At 37.1% G+C, this 21,765-nt stretch overlaps 1 protein-coding gene across 6 annotated transcripts in view; it reads left to right on the forward strand.

Moving 5' to 3' along the window:
- The window catches only part of LOC108740838 (ataxin-1), a 98,993-nt gene that overhangs the window by 68,720 nt on the left and 8,508 nt on the right, over window positions 1-21,765 (forward strand). For 5 of the 6 annotated variants that reach the window (XM_018475334.2, XM_018475330.2, XM_018475336.2 and 2 more), the window contains exons 2-4: window positions 6,628-6,775; window positions 7,058-7,632; window positions 9,160-9,590. In XM_018475334.2, coding sequence (XP_018330836.1) covers window positions 6,654-6,775; window positions 7,058-7,632; window positions 9,160-9,590 — 1,128 coding nt within the window. In that variant the 5' untranslated portion in view covers window positions 6,628-6,653. Of the gene's footprint in view, window positions 1-6,304; window positions 6,327-6,627; window positions 6,776-7,057; window positions 7,633-9,159; window positions 9,591-21,765 lie in introns of those variants that run through there. The other variant, XM_018475335.2, reaches the window with a different exon arrangement.

The raw sequence follows: 21,765 nt of genomic DNA on the forward strand, positions 1-21,765 counted from the left end.
CATGTTTTGCACACCACGCACATGCACATATGTCGCTGCTCATCCCTATCATAGACAACGCAATACCAGGTCTCAGCCTGTGACTGGGAAGCTTGCACATAATTGCCGAGTGAAACTGATTGTGGATTTTCGCCAAATAAACTTTTGGTTACAAGCTGTGCTTTGTAATTTAATGCTTTCCTTCGAACCACTTTCGTTCCTTGTTATCTACGGGTGTTGGCAATAACTCTTTAAATGATTTGTTACGATCACCTTCCTGGGATTTCTTCAATTTAGCCGCCAAAACGGAAAGTGGAATTTCATCATCTAATTCGTCATTATCAGTTTGATTTCCTGCTATCTCAACTTGAGGTAAATTTTGAGGTAATGGTTTATATGTAACCATGGAAGGGGCATAGGCGCACTCCGGAATTGCAGAGGGATTTAGCGGAAATAAGCCGGTAGCTTTAAAGCCATTAATAATATTTTTCTGGGTCATACATTTTGGCCAAACTGAAGAAAGAATTATGTTGAAACGAGGTTTATTGAGTGTTCTATGAGTATGTAGATCCCAATATCGAAGCAACTCCTGGTCCCAGTGTGCCTCAAACGAACGAAATACAGCCTAATCAAGCGGTTGTAATTCGTGCGTTGTGTTTGAAGGTAAACACAGAAGCGTTATGTTTAAAGATTCTGCTGTGTCTGCTATGGTGTAATCAAGATGGCTTGATGCACCATCAAAGACGAAAAGTGATCCATATTGTAGATATTTTGAGGCTTATTTTTCAAATCTAACTTATCCATAATTGCACTCAATTTCTCGAAGTAATCCGATACTATTTGCTTGTTCAGCTTCTGTGCGCTTGCAGGATTCATTGCCTGAACCTTTCTTTTGCTTAGGTCAAGGTGTCTTTTCAGAAAACTACGGAGCCAACCTTTCCCTGCAGTTTGCTTTTTCGTATTAAAGTTGTGGACAATTTCGTTTCTTTCACAAAATCTGTAGACTTGGTGGCGAACTAATGTTGGTGTTAGTGGCAAACCTACTTCACAGTACCGCTTTATTCTTGCTACAAAATTCAATTCTTGATCGTGACATAAAATACTTGGCCGACCTAAGTTCTTTTGTTCCTCTCCGGTTTTCAAATATTTACGTAGTGTTCGTCTCGGAATTTTAAATCTTGCGGATAAAGTTTTCTGTGATTCACCAGCCCGCAAAGCTTGTAAAGCTGGTTTTAAATTATCAGTGTTCCACTGTCTCCTCAGATTTTTGCAAGGTTTACCCATTTCGAAATCTGCAAAAAAATTGGTAACTACATCTTTGCTGCGACTCGGATAATATGGCCCAGTACGGGTTTTATGGCCTAGGCCATATATACCTAATTGGTAGTGGAGCATATAAGCCATTTTACGTTAAAAATATAAAAAATATTATTTGAAAAGTTTCTAAAGCAAATTATAATCAAATATTGACGAAAAATTAAGGAAAACACTATTACTCACGTGAACAAAAAGTCGCATCGATCCACAACAGAACCTTGTTAAAGTAGCGTCAAAAAATTTCTCGGAGAAATGTATCTATATGCACCAGCACTCATTACCGGTTCGACTCAAACTGCTGTACCACTTTCACGGGTGCTTGTAGAATGGAAAAATTTTAATGGTGGTTATACTAACGATCAGTTAGACAAAACTAAGTTGCCAAATCGCAAGTACAAAACTTTTTAGCGGTTTTAGGGTATATGGACCATATTACCCACTGGGCCATATAATGCCACTACTACCTTAGAACTAATTGAAGTAGGAGAAAAAGTAGGAACAGCGTCAAGGAAGGCCAGATAATAAATGGTAAATGATAAAAAAAGGATGAGGACGAAGCTATAGGTGAGCCCTGAGTAGCTAATTTCACATAGCAACCCAGAATGCTTTACGTAACGCAGAATAATGCGACGCTTTACTTAATGATGCAAAACTATCTACTACTTTATCCAAATTACGAGCTTTTGCAATTTTTCTCCTGATGAACATTCCACATGATTGTTAAATTAGGTACTTATCTACCCAAGAAAATTTCACTTCCTAGCCGAGGGTTACATGTTCTCATATAAGGATATGAGATGTTCTAGGGAAAGGCGATGAATAGCTTAGTATAAGAAAGATTGGAGTCTTATTAAGACTGACGCCCATGTGATGCTCACAAGCTGAAGGTTGCTGAAATACAGCTTAAGCACCAGGAGAGGAGATGAACATACACGGAGAGAAAGAGAACCATGCTGTCTCATATCTGTATATCTTGATTACATCATCATAAAGTTGACAGTCCTAAGACTGGTTGGACACGCACCTCCACTATTTCCTATCCTCAGCTAATCTTCCCATTTCCCTAAAACTAGAACAACCCACATCTAGGTCTACCTCTACCCCTCCTAACTTCCGTTTCTGCCTAATATGTCTCTGACTAGACCTTCATGCCTGAGAAGGTGTCCTACCAACCTCTCTCGCCTATTTCTTATTGACTTCCATAGAGTCTCTGTTCTTTCTAAAACCTTTTCATTTCTAACCTTCTCTATCCACGGTATCCTCATCATTCGTCTGTAAGACCACATAGTAGCACAGTAAAAATGCATGTTTCTTGCACGCATTATATCCGTGTACAGTTTGAAACGTTATTTACTTTTCCTGTCTAAATGGGTATACGGCAATATTATTTTGGAACTCACTGCGTTTTGATTTATGTGATAATAAAGATTGTGGAGAAAATTGCTAGAACAAAAAAGGAAGGATAGCTTTGCAGCAGAAATGGAAGAAATCCTAATCGTATAGAAAGAAGTGAAGTGCAAAATGAAGACAGGTTCCTACAACTTTATAAATTTATTTTTGTGTGATGTGCAAATAAATGTTCGATTCTATATTATCTTGAAATTTATCTGAATTCATATGTACGTACAAAGATTACTAGGTACTTCGGTACTCACAGTCTTGAAACGCGGAAAACTACAGTTCGATAGTAGGAACCTACTTTCCAATTAGACTTGAATTGCTTGATTGCTAACGTATATAGATATGAAACATTTGTCGGTTCCAAAAGGCCTTGCGGATACAATTAGAATAATCACTATTTCTCGAAACATTTCTATATCTATGAACTACCGTTCACGCCGTACCAAATTTTTAAATGACAACTTTTACTTTCACTTCATCAATGCGCACAGAGTTCATTAACGGCACCCATTGTACGATTTAATGAATTAATATTGTATGTACTTACGTATAATATTATTGACAAATAGGAAAATATTTTGTTTACAACACAAATTCAAATTCCAACGTGTAGTATGTGTTTTAATCGGAATTGTCAATTTTAGGAAAAAAATGAGCAAATTCACTATTTTCTTTTTTTTTTTTAGAGGAGTATGCATCTAGAAATTAAAAACAAAAACTTGTTTTTGGTTGATTCGGTTAACTATGGATTGAATTTGGTTGTTTTGCTTCATTTTTTTTTTTTTTAACTTTAACTTTAATTATGTGAAGGAATGGCTTTCGCAAAACATTCACCAAACACTGAACAGTACCTACAACGTCTAGATTTTCAAGAAAATCAATGGATATCCCTAAAGTAAACAATTAGGTTCCTTCTTTGTTTTAACACCCTTCATAGGTACATGGACATTTTCACGTCCGCTGAACATTTATCTATATATTCGCATTAGACGATGTAGTATGTATGACCAAATGGTTTATCTATAAACAAACTCTAATAGAGTTCTCCAATTTCATTGTCGCAGTATGTGTTCGTTTATATCTTATCAGTGTCAGCCATTTTATTATCGAAAAGCGTAATTTCATCGGTTAATCTATTTAAATGAAGCGCAGGTGTCACTTGTCATCACTTTTACACCAGTGAGGAATATGTTTTAGTTTAGTCTATTCTATTGTTGTATTTTTGTTGTTTATATGCACCTACGTGCAGGAGCCGTTATGACTGTTGATATATTGTAGATACAATACATATATTTATAATACAGTACACATAATGTACATGTAAATCTAACTACATCTATGAACATTATTTAGTCAATCTTTGTGAGTATTGTGGAACTCCATACAGAAAATTGTTTAACGTTTTTGTTCGTTATAGCAGTCACATTGAAGTCTTATTATGTGTATCCACTTTCAGCACTTTTTATCAGATAATTTTAATATCGAAGCAATGTCCTTGAATGCGATTGCCAGAAGTTTCTGTTTAGGAAAAGCGCGTGCATGCGTCTGCCTGTCTGTGTCTATCTATCGTGTTTTTTATAACAACAATAATAGTTGAAACATTGCCTATGTATTACAGTTTTAAATTAAAAAATAATAACAAAGACGATCAGTAAGTTTTGTGAAAGAAGCAGTAACTGTAAAATGTTTATTACAGGAGCATATTTCAATGGTGCTCGCTCATCTGAAAGAGTCGAGCATCAAGTGGTTATTATGTAACAGTTGATGAACAGAATCGTTAATATACTTAGATCAAGTAACAGCTGAAACGAAATTCATTGATCGTTGTTTTAGATTATTAGAAGCATATGTTGAATTTTTAATGTGTTTAAATCCCTGTCTGGATTAGTTATTGGAACTCGCTTAATGCAAACGAAACAGAATTGTAATCATATTAAAAACGTTTTGAGTTTTACTTTGATTTACGTTGATCTCGTCCTTGTAAATACGCTACCCGGACCGGTACGCTGATTTATGTAGATAGCCTATCTCGTTATTAGCACTTAGGTGCTCAACTTTTTTAGGTTTTGGTTTTAACATCTAACGAATTCGAGGAACTAATATTAAGGAACGCATTAAAAGGAAAAATTAGCCAATTTCTATTCATTACGTTCACTTCAAAAATATCAGGAATTTGAAAATAGTCTTCACCCTTTTTGAGTCCTCTTCTAAAAGCTATGAGAAGTTCTTCAATAATTTAGTTATCGTATCTAATTCTAGATCTTATTACATAACTTGTTTCTAGAAAACAATATCTTTTAGATAATTTTCATTGTAGTAAGTGAAACATAAAACATAAATTAAAGAACAAACAAAAAGTTGGTGTTATCTTGAAATACTTAAAAAATTATCTAGAGTTTGAAATTACTAAATTTCTTTTGTATACGATAAGTATCTGTAGTATTTACGTCGATCATTAGCAATTACTTAATTGGTGGATTTATCGGCCTGATAAAGAAATCATTTAATGACAAAATAGTTAGTACAAGTCATTAGCTAAATATAAAAAAGACACGTGTGCATATGTGTGTGTGTTACGAGACATGAGACCGTAGTAAAGTTTACGTATGGCAATAAAAATCGTCTGGACGGAATATACATCAAAATGTTAACACGGGACGAAATTTACACTTTCAAATAAAGGTTTTCTGTAATAATTTTTCAAATTATGTAAAGGCGGATTCACATATACAGTTCCGTGTCCATTCCGTGTTTATAACGTTCGAAAACCACATCGTTCCATCGCAATTTCCACATACAGTGCCGTGCTCTTGCCTTGTTAGGATCATGACGCAATAATAATATTAATCTGCGTGTGTCTCTTAATAGGAGACGTCAGTTCTAAAATGATGACTATCAAATATGAATTCAGCAACGGAAGACGAAATTATTGTTGCGTATGTACTACTGTTACATTGTATGTATGTATGTTATGTTCTCATAATAATTGCAATTGTCACATTATGCGTGGCCAGCAACATTTTATCAATAAGGCAAGGAGGAGTTAGAGATAGCCTTAAATAAAATGGAAATGCTATTAAGAAAACGGTATTGTATGAAAATGAATAAAAGTAAAACAAAAATACTGGTATGCAAGGGAAGAACACGTAGGGAAAGAGCGAATATAAAAATAGGAGACGAAAAATTAGAAGAAGTGGCTGATTTTAAGTACCTAGGAAGTCAGAAAAGTCAGGAAGGAAAGAATAGTAAACGTGGGCGCGGTGGAAAAGAAAAGGTTAGAAGCGTTCGAAATGTGGTGTTACACACGAATGATGAGGATACCGTGGATAGAGGTATTAGAAAGAATAGGAGAACAGAGGAAGTCAATAAGAAATAAGTAGGTAGCACACCTTCTTAGGCATGAAGGTCTAGTCACAGACATATTAGAGACAGGAACAGGATTTAAGAGTAGAGGTAGACGTAGGTTAGACTACTGTTCGCAAATAGTTAAGGATGTGGGTTGTTCTAGTTTTGGAGAAATGCGAAGATTGGCTCAGGATAGAAAAAAGTGGAGGTGCGTGTCCAACTAGTCTTAGGACTGACGACCTTATGATGATGTTGAAGGCAATTGTTGCTACGCATGGAACTATGTACGAAAATAAATAATGAAAATATTGCAGACACTAAATCAATCAAAATCACCACAGTTTAACATAAAGAACAACCCTGCAGCCGTTCACATATATATTTAATGCTGTTTCGCATCCGTCGTGGATTATCCGATCGCTCTAGAAGCGACCTGATAGCGGCATCCAAGAGGCCGGTCAGGCGAACGACATTAATTATGTGTGTGAACGGCTGAGATAAAATTTAAACGTGAGGGTTACATATTTGATGGACATTAAAACTATTATAAGGTCATCATCATTTAAGATTGTTGTTGTTTTACAGGTGGAAGGTGATAAGCCCAAAACTCGATGATTTCGGCCAGCTTGGAAGGTCGTTTGTCGTACATGACGTACCCAGAGCCATGGGGAGGGCCGCCAAAACAGCCCCCAGAATTCCTTAGGCCAGCACCTAAACCCCTTTCACAAGCAAGGTACGTTTACAATAAATGAATTTATACATGGTTGTTATTAACAATTATAATTTCAAAATACACTTGAGATGTGTTCTAAGACAAAAAGAAAATGAATATAATCTCAAAAACGAAATTGAAAAGAAGAACTTATGGATCGCGATTTCAAACATACTGGTCTCCAGTAAACAACTTAGGGGCTAACCATTCCTTTGTCCAGAATCATAACATAAGAACAATATAAATGATATAATGAGAATATTCCATTGGGGGATCTAAGTTTTTGTATTTTATTTGTTTCAGCAAATACAATGGCGTTACCATCAGCACCAATGCAAACGGTGCCAGACTTCTTACGTCCCAGCGGCCGACGGTCGGGAAATACCCGTCGTCAACCACGACAGCACCGGTCAATTTGACCTCTTCCTCGCAACAATCGCCGCTAAAAGAGGAACCAGTCGATGATCTCGCGTATAACGCGTATTCGCGGTTATTTCCTCCGCCACCGCACACTTTCGCGCATTATCCGTCGCCGTACGCGATCTATCAGTCTCCATACACGCCGTTGCTTCCACGTAATTTTGCACCACCGCCACCTTTGTCGCCGCTCGAAACACCACCGTACACTCCCACAACACCGTCGGTCGCAGCAACAACGGGAGCAACATTTTTGTCTCCTTCCGCCACCTTCAGTCCACCTGTGCTATCAAAAACAAGTCCGCAACAACAACAGCAACACCAGCAGCAGCAACATGGAACTGTGGTGGTCACATCCACATCGGCATCCTCTCCTGGTTTTAAAATACCTTCTGGGAAGGAAGGATCACTTAAACATCGGATACTTACCAGACCTGGGGATATCCCGAAAAGCGTTACAAGTAAGTAAATAATATTTATTCAAGTACAATAAACAATGTCCTGGAGCTCAAGTTTATTCATGGTCAAAAAGATCATGATAAGCTTGGTTAAGTCTCGGCGTTGATCATGTTGGTGTATGTTCTTGAACGTTTGGGAAGACCAAATACGAAACTGTCAAACGTGGATCACGATTTCGATCTCCTTGGAGTTCGTCACCATAGGCAATTCTGACAGAATACAGACCAACTCCATGTTTGATGAATTAGTAGAAACATCGTAATGAACGTCATTTGTAGGAAATTGTTGCGTTTTCTGGAATCCTAAAATGATGGAATATTGATTGGAAATGTAAAAGTAATTCCTACATCTTGTCGTATTCAAAATTTTTGGCAAGACCCAGAAGGATGTCGCCTTGTCGAACTGAACTCACTTCTACTGGTAGATACGTAACCAAACAGAACAAAAAGTTCTTGGTGCTCAGTATTTTGTTTAAACTGTCAAACGTTGATCACGATCTCGATCTCCTTGGAGTTCGTCGCCATAGGCAATTCTGACAGAATACGGACCAAGTCCATGTTTGATGAACTAGTACAAACATCGTAATGAACGTCATTTGTAGGAAATTGTTGCGTTTTCTGGAATCCTAAAATGATGGAATATTGATTGGAAATGTAAAAGTAATTCCTACATCTTGTCGGATTCAAAATTTTTGGCAAGACCCAGAAGGATGTCGCCTTGTCGAACTGAACCCACTTCTACATGGTAGATACGTAACCAAACAGAACAAAAAGTTCTTGGTGCTCAGTATTTTGTTGAAACTGTCAAACGTGGATCACGATTTCGATCTCCTTGGAGTCCGTCGCCATGGGCAATTCTGACAGAATACAGACCAACTCAATGTTTGATGAATTAGTAGAAACATCGTAATGAACGTCATTTGTAGGAAATTGTTGCGTTTTCTGGAATCCTAAAATGATGGAATATTGATTGGAAATGTAAAAGTAATTCCAACATCTTGTCGGATTCAAAATTTTTGGCAAGGCCCACAAGGGTGTCGCCTTGTCGAACTGAACCCACTTCTACATGGTAGGTGCGTAACCAAACAGACCAAAAAGTTCTTGGTACTCAGTATTTTGTTGAAACTGTCAAACGTGGATCAGGATTTCGATCTCCTTGGATTTCGTCGTCATGGGCAATTCTGACAGAATACAGACCAACTCCATGTTTGATGAACTAGTACAAACATCGTAATGAACGTCATTTGTGTGAAATTGTTGCGTTTTCTGGAGTCCCAAAACACGATCAAGTAGCAGGTGATGTTGGTCTGTACTATGTCGGAACTGTCGCCAACTTACTAAAGAGATTCAAAAAGATCGAAAGCTCCATCCACGTCTGCTGGTGTCAACAGAATACTAACCACCATGAACTTTTTGTTCCACAACTGTTGAGGTCTTCCCCTTGGTTATAGTTTCATCGTGTAATAAAACGGTCTACCACAGACAATTTCATAGTATCTACTGTTCATTGAAGTTTTCTATTTGTTAAAGGTTTGCAAAAAACATTGTCCGTGGCCGACTCCACGCCAACCCCAGCTTATCATCATTCGGCGCGCGTGTCTCCTCAGCTGCCGTCCGTTCTGCCTGAAGTGTCGGCGACGCCCCATAATCGTAAGCGGCTTTCGGCCGCGTTTTCGCCACCAAGTTCTCCGGCTGCCACCACGAAACCGCTTCTGACTAACAATATCGCGTCGGCCAACAACAATGTACTTCCGATAAATAGTTTCGTTAAGGGCGCTCTGATTCAACTCGCGAACGGTACTTTACGACGAATCGAGGAAATGCAAACGGAAGATTTCGTTCAATCGGCAGAGAAAAGCGCAGAATTGAGACTCGCCGACAGTACCGTCGTCAAAATTGAGGAGACTCCTAGCGCCGGAACAGTCACCATCAAGCTGAGCTACAACCAGAGACGTGCACAGGTAAGAAATCCTACTTATTCTATCCCACTTCTTCTTTTCATTATTGAATCATTCATCTTTACTTTTGCTACTTACATTGACGGTGTTTAAGAGAATATATTTCTTTTAAGCGATATCCATAATGTTGTAAGATTAACATTATAAACAGGCGATTTTACAGTTAAACAACCACTTGTTTTGTAATCATATCTTATATCAAATCATACCAAATTGATCGAAAAACAATGTTCTCTTTGATGTTCATCAGTGTAATCAAGTGGTTGAACTCTTGGCTTGATTCTATACTTTTCGTTTAGTGTTTTGTTGATGTGATGACTTATAGTTGAGTGACTGACTTTGAGGTTCTTAGTCATAAACTGTTGCTTCGCTGTATCCATTTCTTCGACCCAATTGTCTAATGTTTTGGACAACAGCATACTTAAGTGAGCTGACTTCGTCCTTCAATCTTTGGGTCTGTCTTTTAGCGTCCAATTCTTTAAATTTAGTTAATTATCAACAATTACACTTCAAGTAAAGATATTGTTTTGATCGATTCGTTATCATTTGATATGAGATACGAACTTTAAAAGTCGCAACACTTTAGAAAACGTATTGTGGATCAATTTTGGTATTTCAAATTGCCACAGCCATTGGTTTGTATATTAACTTCAATAACCATGCAACACCTTACCAATTAATTCATTCATGCGGTTGGTGATAACGTATCTGCCAAATTTTTTACTTATTTCATTTCTTTGAACATTGAAATTAAGAACTGGAAATGGCTTTTTTTTTTTTTGGCATATTCTATTGAGTAACCATTTGGCACATAAACTGAACGTTACATTTCGTCATTTACAAGAATTAATTAACCAAGAACGCTCTTTGTTTTTTAATGGTACTGTTGTGAGGTTTTTTATTTTCGGCCTTCGCTTGTGCTCGGATGGTAACGGATGCGTGGATAAATCTGTGAGTCATAATCTGCTCAAAAAAAGTGCATGTACATATCGTAAAAATAGCTTTTACGGTATATTACGAACATAACGTAAGTGGCTGTATTTTGTCTTAAAAATAGGGCTAAACTGGATTTTATGGTCTATTAAGTTTTAAACGTGTTGCGAATGAAACGTTTGGTACTAACGGTACGTTTGAATATTCGATTCTTGGAAGATGCTCGTATTCTTGAAATTAGGTTTAATGGACTCTAAACTATAAATTGCAGGATGATTGTTTAGACCACCGAGAAAATCGTTAGAACTTTTTGGTTTTGTCGGCAGGATATAGTAAAAAGAAAATACATAAATTCCTACATCGGGTAAACCGAGTTGTAAACCAAATGAGTCATTTGTTGTTCTTTGCTAATTAAGGTGATTCATTCATTCCTTATTTTACATGTTTCATATTGGTTAGAGATAGAGAAGGTTAGAAATGAAGAGGTATTAGAAAGAATAGGAGAACAGAGGACTCTACGGAAGTCAATAAGAAATAGGCGAGATAGGTTGACAGGACATCTTCTCAGGCATGAAGGTCTAGTCAGAGACATATTAGAGGCAGAAACGGAAATTAGGAGGGGTAGGGTAGACCTAGATTAGATTACTGTTCGCAAACAGTTAAGGATGTGGGTTGTTTTAGTTTTAAGAAAATGCGAAGGTTAGCTCAGGATAGGAAAGACTGGAGATCAACCAGTCTTACGAATGATGACCTTATGATGATGATATTAATTAGGCAAAAGAAAATTGGATAATTTGGATACGGTTCAATATCACCAAATTACTAAATAGCTAAACACCATTTATATGTCAGTAAACTGAACTAAAGGCTGTCATCTGTTGGAGTTACTTCCTATCGTTTCGCTAGCACTAGTGGTAAGTTCGTTTACAAATCCAGATCTCCGATGCTGGATGCAAGCGAAGTATTAGGAACTCCAAGAGCCGAATCAGAACATTATCAGTTGACCTACTGACTGCGACAGCCTTTACCAATTTTTTTTGAGATCGACTCAAAATTTGGATGGGTTTCGTTGCTGTTGATGAGGGAATGGAATTAACATTAAAAGGGGGTAGACTTATAATTGTAAAATAAAATACCAAGTAAAGTAAAGGTAAAATTTTTTTATTAATATGAAACCACAAAACTTATAATTATCGCCAGTTTTAATTGATTTTGATTAACAGTTGTCTATTTTACGACCTTGACAATTTGAAGTGTCAAATAATTTGATAATAGGCGCCTTTATGAGGCCGTTTCGTGATAAGCATATAAAAACGAAATGATCAAAATGAAATGTTATATCACTGGTATACACGTCCCTCATTGGTTGATCCATATTTCTTTCCTTCCGTATAAATATGGATCAACTATGTATAATAGAGGACGTGTTCCACTATTGTCATCTCATTTTGACATTTTAGTTCTGGAACGGCCCCATGCAAGATTCTATTATCAATAATAAAAAGCAGCTTTCCGTTCAGTTGCATCACCAAGGAAAAATCGTTACTATATCAATTTGATACACTAAACATTTTTGTAGTTCCTGTGTTTTTTGATTTGGTTTGTGCAGTTAATGGCCTCTGGATCTTCACAGTAAGACTGGATTTGACTGTAGTATGGAATGTACAAGGAGATTGTGATAGATTTAATGTTTTAGTGTATTTGAAAAATGACGATTTTATTATTAAAGTTAGATATTCTTGCTGCTGTTTAATTACTACAGTTTAGAAACTGTCAGCTAATTGTGAATTCGTATTTCGCATTTGAAGATTGTACTATAGTTACTTTTTTCTGGTTACCCAAACACAACTTATCAGATTGACTAAATAAGGAAATGTTCAGTCACGGTTCCCCTCTTCTCTTACACACAAGAACTCCAATTGGAAAACACGTATGAAGAAAGTTGAATTTCATTAAATCCAGTTTTGTAGGTTCTATCGTTGTGAAGGCAGCTATCAGTTTATGTCTGAATGTTGTAAATTTACTAGCATTTAGAAAACGTGTTTTTTTTTTATGCTTTATATAACAATATTCTTTGTACTCGACTGAATCGGTTATTGTATACCACTATTTCTTGGTCATTCTCCCGTGTTACTTTGCTATTGATTGTGCGATCGTCGACCAACCAACCAACCAACCAACCAACCGCCTGGTCAACTTGTAAAATCGTTGCCAACGGTTTTTTTTTTTTAATGATCATCGTATTTACTCAACCGACTACACACGCTAACGCCTACGTTAGTAGTCTACGATGTTTCCGTTGGCATTATTCCACTCGCTCTTTCGAGCTGTGCGCTTGGCTCTCGTAGTCGACACGGCGAAGACGAAAATAGCGTCGTGACGACTACTACGACGACTTCGACATGATGCCGTTGCCGCCGCCGTCAGGTCGCCACCGACATTGCGGCGACCGACGTCGGCGTCGCTTTTTGCTTGGGTTTTGCGGCACGTTTTCGCACATGTTACCCCGTGTCGTAAAACTATTTTCGACAAAGGCGACGGCGGACACCGAGACGCACGGCTTGCACCGAAGCCGTGGCTCGAGAAAATGAAATAAATGTTTCTGGCAACGACTTCGGTAACACTTTTAATGCTATGCAGGAAGATAAACAGATAGCGTTCCGGAATTTCGTTGTTTCTTTTTTCGCCAGATTCTTAGACCGTTAATTTATACATATATCTGGTAGGTATCCGTTTTAACCCGTTCCGACATTTTTACTACAAACACATATGGATAAAGGCTGAATTCTCACTATCCGTCTATTCAATATTATCTTATACAACTGCTGATGGTCAGACTTTAAGCAAATTTTGGATGGATCCAACAGTTATTGTTCTTACATGAAGAAGAAAATGAGAAGATGGAGAAGAAATAGAACATAAAAAAGTAGGCAAATCAAATAAATGGGTACACAAAAGTGTGTTCGATGAGAAGGAATTATTCAGTTTGTGTAAGGAATTCTTAGGTCATCGTAAGGTCGTCAGTCCTAATAGTGGTTGAACACGCACCTCCACACTTTCCTATATTGAGCTAATCTTCGCATTTCCCTAAAAATAGAACATCCCACATCCTTAACTATTTGCGAACAGTAATCTAATCTAGGTCTACCTCTACTTCTCTTTGTGTCTCTAATTTGTCCTGAATAGACCTTGGTGAGAAGATTATCTGGCGGACCGAATCTAGATGATAATGAAAATCAAACTTAAGGATCATCCTAAAGTTACAGTAAAAGTAATTTGACTTATTTGTCAGCAGTTGTCGATCCTACTTCAATGATGTGTGAAATATAGAGAAATAGTAAAATGCATGTTTTGCGCACCTTTTCTTTATACATTAAAAAAAATATCAAACTTATGTGGTTTTTCTTCTATCGCATATGATATTTAGGAGCGATTTTTTTAATGATTGAACTGCAATGCTTCTTTGATCATTATCATCATCATAGGAAGGCAGTCCGAAGACTGATTGGACACGCACCTCCGCTGATTCCTTTCTTCAGTTATCTTTAAAACATCGAAATCACATTATGACCTTAAAAAAAGCATTAATGAATCAGCGAACTTGATAGGTTGGTACTTTAAAAAACACTAAAGCTGGAAAACTTCAAAAGAGGGTGTTTGTTAAACGGCGCGCATATTAATTTTTACTGAATTACTTTGAAAGATATTTTGAAAGTAACTTCATCATTTATAATTAATTAGTTTTGCTTTTTATTATCAATATTCGAATTTCAAGGCGATTTTTGTTTCAGCCAAACATCAGCTGTTTTTAAAAGTAATTTTCCTCAAAAAGTTCAAATTAAATTGCTAACATTGCTGAGATCATAAATTCGATAATATTCTAGTTCACTTTCTTTAATTTTAGTTTCACCTATTCGGTGAAAGACTATAAATATGTGTTTATATTTATGTTTTCTGGCAGTTACGTTAGGTAAAATCTCCAAATCTAAATAAAGATTTTACATTCTGGGGGAGTCTGAAGATGAATGAGCACGCTTACTTCCACAAACACCGAAAATAATTTCCACGCGAAATGTGTATATTGCATAGTTTAAGTACATAAACATAACTATTAACGTGACTCTCCTAGGTGATGAGATCCAATGCAATCCGCGTTTGACGGTTTCGACAGAATATGAACTTTTTGTTCTGTTTGGTTACGTGTTTAACATGTAAAACTGGTTCAGTCTGACTAGTCGATGTACTTATGGACCTTGTCAAACTTTTTTGGATCCTTTAAAATGTCGAAATATTCATTAGATGTCATTCATCATTCAGTCTGTAGTAATTCAGTTCCAGCTGTGTTTCAGGGACAAAAGAAATTGCGACTAAACAAAACGGAAAGAGAGAGAAAACAGAGAATATAGGAAATTGATACTCTTACTTTTAATCAGCAAAACATGTTGTGGCTAAATATCAATAAAAATAGTTTTGAAGGGGCGCTCATATTTATGAGGTTTTATCTGTTTGAATATCGATAATAAAACAATAATATGTATAAGTACGTAAAAGCAATAATTTAATTGTTTATGAACCTTAGAAGGAAATGACCGATATTATCCAAGGTATGAAGTCGTAAATATATTCGGTATGTATACATATAAAGCAGAGGATAACCGCAGGGTCGAGGAGTCGCCTTCAATAGAAAAAGGAGGCACTTCTATGCTAGGCTAGCGAACGATTAATTTAGAAATTTGAAAAAGATTGTTAAAGGTGTATGTTTGGAACATGACGCTAAACGGGTGCGAAACATGGACAGTGGGCACGGCGTAAAAGAAAAGGTTAGAAGCGTTGGAAATGTGGTGTTACAGGCGAATGATGAGAATAGAGAATAGGAGAACAGAGGACTGGAAGTTAATACAAAAATAGGAGAAATAGATTGGTAGGACATCTTCTCAGGCATGAAGGTCTAGTTAGAGACATGTTAGAGGCAGAAACAGGAGTTAAGTGGAGTAGAGCTAGACCCAGATAGGACTACTGCTCGCAATTACTTAAAGATGTGGAAGGAAATGAGAAGATTAACTCATCGCATGTCAGATACATAGTTTGTTGTCTTTCCTTTTCATCTTCTTCAACGTTACACCTGATGTTAGCGTTCTATTAAACACATGTACAAATTAAATGAATTAAATACATTGAGAAGTAGAGATAAACCTAGATTAGATTACTGCTCGCTAATAGTTAAGATGTGGGTTGTTCTAGTGTTGGGGAAATGCAAAAATTAGCTCAGGATAGGAAGGAGTGGATGTGCGTGTCCAACCAGTCTTAGGACTGACGCTCTTATGATGATGATGCACATAGATGTATAACCAAGAAAAAGAAAATTGCGCCTCCATTGTTTACTAGTATTTACTTACAATTAGTTACACAGGTATATTCTTGTAACATTAAACTGGCAAAGCACGAGAGTTCAATATTGTTAGACAAAACAGTCATGCCCCACACCTTATTTTCGTGACAAAACATGCCTTTATGTCCGATATAAATCGTGAACAGTTGGGAAAGAATTGGAAGTTGAAGTACAGCCATAATTAACCTACCCATGTAAATACATATATATATATACATATANATGTTTCCTGTTCACAAATAGTTAAAGGTGTTGGATGTTCTAGTTTTAGGGAAATGCGAAGATTAGCTCAAGGTGTGAAAGAGTGGAGGTGCATGTCCAAGCAGTCTTAGGACTGACGACCTTATGATGATGATTGCTGTTGCGTCATTTTACACAGTTAACCCTGGTCAAAATCGGAACCATCTGTAATTTTCTTCAGAAATCGAGTACTTCAAAAAATTCACACCAAAATTGTTTTACTCGGAATTGATCAATCGGCCATTAAATTCAGACTTATTAGAGCACCACCATCGTCGAGGTAAACAACAGCAATCTCGACTACGTCGACAAAGACAGCAAGTATGAAGTAGAGAATTGTTTTGCAGCGAAGAGCGAAGCAAAAAAGTAAAACGTGGAGTAGTTCGATGGCGGCAACAAACTTTCCTCTGTTCGCCGTCGATCCTCACACTCTATTACACAACAATAGCGGAGAACCGGCTCGAGTAAGTGGGATGGCGCCAGTCTCAAGCAAAATCAAATTCCACTGTAAACTCCACGATTAATGTTCGATTTAATGCGAATGAAGTGTCTCTTGTTAAATATGTACATATATCAGTATTTAACCCATAGTTATAGTATAGATAACTATGTGAGCAAGACTATCACGTTATGAGTTGTATCAGAAAGGAATTATTGACGTAGGATTAACCGATATGCTACTTGAAGCAAAAATGTTAAGAATGTTAATGTTTGGGATTTATAATTTGCACTTTATCATATAATCATTCAATGATAATAATCAACTCGGTGTGTTATTGTATGATTTGTTCATAAAAGAGGGAAATCCAAAAGTTCATGGAACCACTTCACATAATTTGTTGGTTCTTGTGTAAAATTTGTCAGATGTATCAAATTATGAAGTAACAGTTACCCACTAACGTTGAATTATATTATAGGATCCTTTCTGGGTAAAGCTTTCACGATCCATATTTGATGGTGAAGTGCTTTGGGGCTTTTGGGCTTTTTCCTAAACGAATTATTTTCCCATTACGTTTTGGCCACTGCTGGTATCTTTACTAGTTACGCTGAATTGGAGGTGGATGTACTGGAATAAGAATAAGCTTTACGTATGCTTTCCTGATACAATCCAATTTGAACCCAGATATTACTGGGATCATAATGTAATGTCCACATCATGTTGTACACCACTTATCGTTAAGAATAGTCTAAAGATCAGGATTCCCGAAATACGGAATCTTGAATCCAAGTGGAGGTCTTTATTCGTAATAGAAATTGGATTGGAGTTTGTCTCGTCCGTTGGATGGACAAAAAGGGTTAATACATATAAATATAAGAGAACCTCAACTCCTTAACCTCATACTTCCTTAATAGTAGGTAGATCTACTATACTATTGAGATGCAAACTTTCAGACAACCTATGTAGGTTTCTAATAAAAGGATTGAAATCGTCTCCTGCAGCTTGTAGTAAACGTATAAGCGATGCTGCAGCAGCAGCAGTCGTGGCCTGAAGAGAGTGAAGGGCAAGGAAACGGGCTGTTCTCCATCGCGCCGTCGTGCCCGACACAGCGTATTTATGGTCACGCAGTAGTAGGCCTGGGACGTTCAAGGTTACCTGGTTGCTTGTTGTAACAAGTAGTCGCGCCGTCGATGGCAATCCTCGAACTCCTTTCGCCCCCGTCCGCCTCCTCCTCTCTACGCGCGAAGTACTACGCTCACTCTCATCTGCGCAGTTGTAATACTACGAGGAATTCCGTTGCTTTTTGCTTCCTTGCTTGTTTGCTTGCTCAACTGATCAAGGAGCTCGTGGAACGTATGCGGCAGAAAGAAGGGGGGAGAGAGAAGAGAAGAAAGGATTGCCTCTCTGTCTCTGCTGCCAAGCAGCGTAAAAGTAAAGCTGAGGATGACAGTCAGAAGGAATACCTATGTTTGTAATGGGCGGATTATAATTTTTATTGAGCAAGCGAATTTTGTCAATAGCTGTTCCTAATTTGCTTTGGTTTTGCTGATCATGTTTACTGGTAGCTGATTTTACTATTTTTGAACTTGGCAACGATGGACTTTCCAGAGTAATTGAGCTGTTCCTAACGAACGTAATAAAACACTTCATCCCTAAAAATGAAGATTGGAAAAACTTTGGCTGTTGTTGTAGAACAAACAAAATAGCCCAAACCCCAACGCCAAAACACGACACTTTAGTTGTTTACTGAACTTCAGTCCCTGAAGAAGGTAAACTTGTTACCGAAAAGTTCTTGGAACAACTAAAGTGTCGTGTCGTGTTTTGGCGTTGGGGTTTGAGCTATTTTGTTTGTTCTACTTCATCCCTACAGTAATCGCTTTCATTTATACTAGTGGAAGCTTGCCTTAGTGAGAATGTCATGTAACGGAAACAAGTTCCAATCGATCTGTATTCTTCAAACTTTGTTGAAGGTTGCGAAAATGCGAAATTTGGAAATGGAAGGATGCAGCAAATGTAGTCGAGTACCAGAATGTCCTTAATGGCATGGACAGTTGTCAGTTAAGCATCAGTACCATGTAACAACATATAAAACCTAAATCGTAGGTATTTATTAATTTTTTATCAATGAGAGAATAGTTTCCCAAATAATCATTATCAAAAGCGTAACGTAAAGAATTAATGTTTGTATTAATTCCATTATGTTGTACATAGCAATGCACAAATAGCATCCCAATTGACAGTCACAGAAACTTTTCCTACCATGACCCAACTTAAACCTCTGGCGCATATTGTAACCTAATTTCACCATGCGAATTCGTCGTTGGGTATTAAACCACAGCCTCTACCATCATATCTACGACCCCTACGACTGAATATTACCATTTAAATACGCTGGACAGGTCAAAACATCGGTTACTTTCAATAAAAAAATTTCGATTAAGGTGAACATCCTGGATATCGGAAGTGGTCGCGTTAGTTTCCTCTTAATTGTGAGTTACTTCCAGAAAGGACTCTTAACCAAGGAAATTATAATCATTGGAAATACAAATAGTGATAAAAATGTAAACATTTAGCACTCGCCCCACACAAAAACAAAAAAATAGCTTGATATTTCAAATAATATTCATAACACTTCCAATAATTCAATTAAGAAGAATTTACATCCTGGTGGGCATACTGGCAAATGCATTTTCAGCTGTAGGAGGTAACGTTACCATAACTGGAATTTTTTTGGAGAAACTCGTAAGATAACAGGATCTCTGTCGCAGCTGGCAACAAGTTATTAAGCTTTTGACATTCCACACGACAATATTATTATTATTATATTGTGAACACGTACGTACACCAACACATAGCATGTATGTTGTATGTGTCAAGTTAATGGGATGGTCGTTTGGCAAGTGGTCAGCGACCTTGCGCTACCTTGCCTGGGGCCGCGAATGATAGTTCCACATGCTTTTCGCTGGCGTCATACCCGATATGTGACGTGCGAATGGATAAAAATGCGACAAACCAAATAGCGGTCAACCCACATCACGCTATCTGCCAAGCTCATATCCAAATTCTTAAGAGGCATACAATTATGCAAGCTTCATACAGAGGGTATTTAAAAAGTAAAGTGAGGTAGGTGCAAGAAGATAGAAACTGTCAAAAGAACTATCCAGTTCATCCCCACGCACCGAGCGGCATGACCAAGAGGTTTCGTCCAAGTTTTTCTGTGGTTTCCTTGGATAACTTAGGTAAATGCTGGTACAGCAATATTCCACAAATTGATAGTCTCACCCTCTTCTGTCATCATTTATTTCGTCTCCTATTTCTCATACCAACCATCACCACTATCCATTCTAACGATTCCTATCCTGTAGGACCTTCTGCCGTACCCCCCGGCATAGTCTAGCATGGCTGGCTGGTGGGAATGAAACACTCAAAAGCTTTTTTTCACCTTCATGCAGCTACATAGCAAAACCAGACGAGGACGTCGGCAAAATCCACTGCGAGATACCCACTTCATGTCTAGTTTGAGAAAATATATTTTTTAGTAATAAGTTTGAATCCTTTGGCTGAGGAACCACGTAATTGTTGATGTTGAGAGACGGATTTGGATAAACGACACACGATTTTCTTTTTTTTTTTTGGAAAAGAACAGTAGAAGAACATTCAGATTATCAAATCTTTTACATAGATCAGTTGTGGGTTACCCTCAATCTTCATCCTCAACGCTGGTCAATCCAGGAGTACAATGAAGGAGTAATGATAATAAGTTTCAGCCCAATGATGCACGATCAATTTGAAATTAAACAGTTTGTAATGGGGAAATGAAGCAAAAAGGGTAAAAATGAAACCAAAGCTCTAGGCAATTGAAATCGGATGCAACCAGCATCATAGCATCATCTGCCATCTCTAGTAAGAACTAACAATTTCGAAATGAGTTGCTATCTACGGTTGGTAGTCTTGACCAATTGCTGGAAAGCATATTCCGTTTGAATGCCTTAGCACGTGTTTTTTCTATGGCTTTGAAAGTGAACAGATTCTGATGTTTGCTAATAGAAATTTTTATGTTTTCAACTACTCATTTGAATTTTAAATAAACACTGGTGTTTTTGTGTAAATTATTTATAATTACATTAAAAAGTAGTCTCATTAAAATTCTTAAAGTTGTAGTCATTTTAATATGTTTTTAAATATATCATGAGCTTCTCAAGTTAATGCAGATGAAGAAATGCTTTCTGTAATTTGGAGATTATTATTGTTTCTGACCGCAGAGTTCGCGTAATTTTTTGTATCGGTGCTACTCTTTAAACAATAAGTGTCCACATTAACAATTAATATCATGCGCTGCGAGTTAAATTGTTATTAAAAATGTATTGAATTTTTAATTTTTCGCTCTCGCTTCTGGAGATAGCTCTAGGATGCTAGGATATTGAGCTTGCTTGGTTGCAATCGACGCTGCACTTTCTTTCGTTTGGGACTTCTTATTAGTGACGCAGTTATGGCGTCTACACTCACCCTTGTATTCTAATACGTCTAGGTGGTGTTGCGTAAATCTGAAAAGATCTGAAAAGCCTTGCAACATTACTTTATCTCACTATAGAGAATTATCGTTCGTTGCAGAAAGTTAGTAGATATGCGTAAAGAATGTTACACTTATGCTTAAATTTTATTTTGTGGGCACCTTATAAAAATAATTGTTGAATTGATTTTGATTATTATGTACACGCTCTCAAAGAGTATATCTATCTACTTGACTATGCTTACTAGTTGATGAATAATTAGACGTCACATTAGTTCCGAGAAGTTCCTCGGCAATTACTTACGCTAATTGCATTACCATACAATCGCCTTCTTGCCAATTAATTCGTTAATCGACAACATGATCGGAATACAGAGACGATTAGTAAGCCAAGTCACCTTTTCCGGACTTGAACGTAAAATCAATCTTATATGGAATAATTACGCATTTTGTATGTCCAAAATAAGTTGGTTTAATTAAGGAAATGTACGAGTACTTTTTAAGACAATTATACGTATTACAATATTCACAGCATACTTAATTTTGGAGGTAATTTAATTTTTAATAGGTGGGTACTTATTGAGAATATATACTCAACCGAATGCATAATTCAACTTGATCTAACGCACCTAATTCTTTATGAAATTTTTAATTTTTTTGGGTTCTG

Source organism: Agrilus planipennis, unplaced genomic scaffold (genome assembly GCF_000699045.2).
Source record: "Agrilus planipennis isolate EAB-ADULT unplaced genomic scaffold, Apla_2.0 scaffold3, whole genome shotgun sequence".
Classification (NCBI taxonomy): Eukaryota; Metazoa; Arthropoda; class Insecta; order Coleoptera; family Buprestidae; genus Agrilus; species Agrilus planipennis.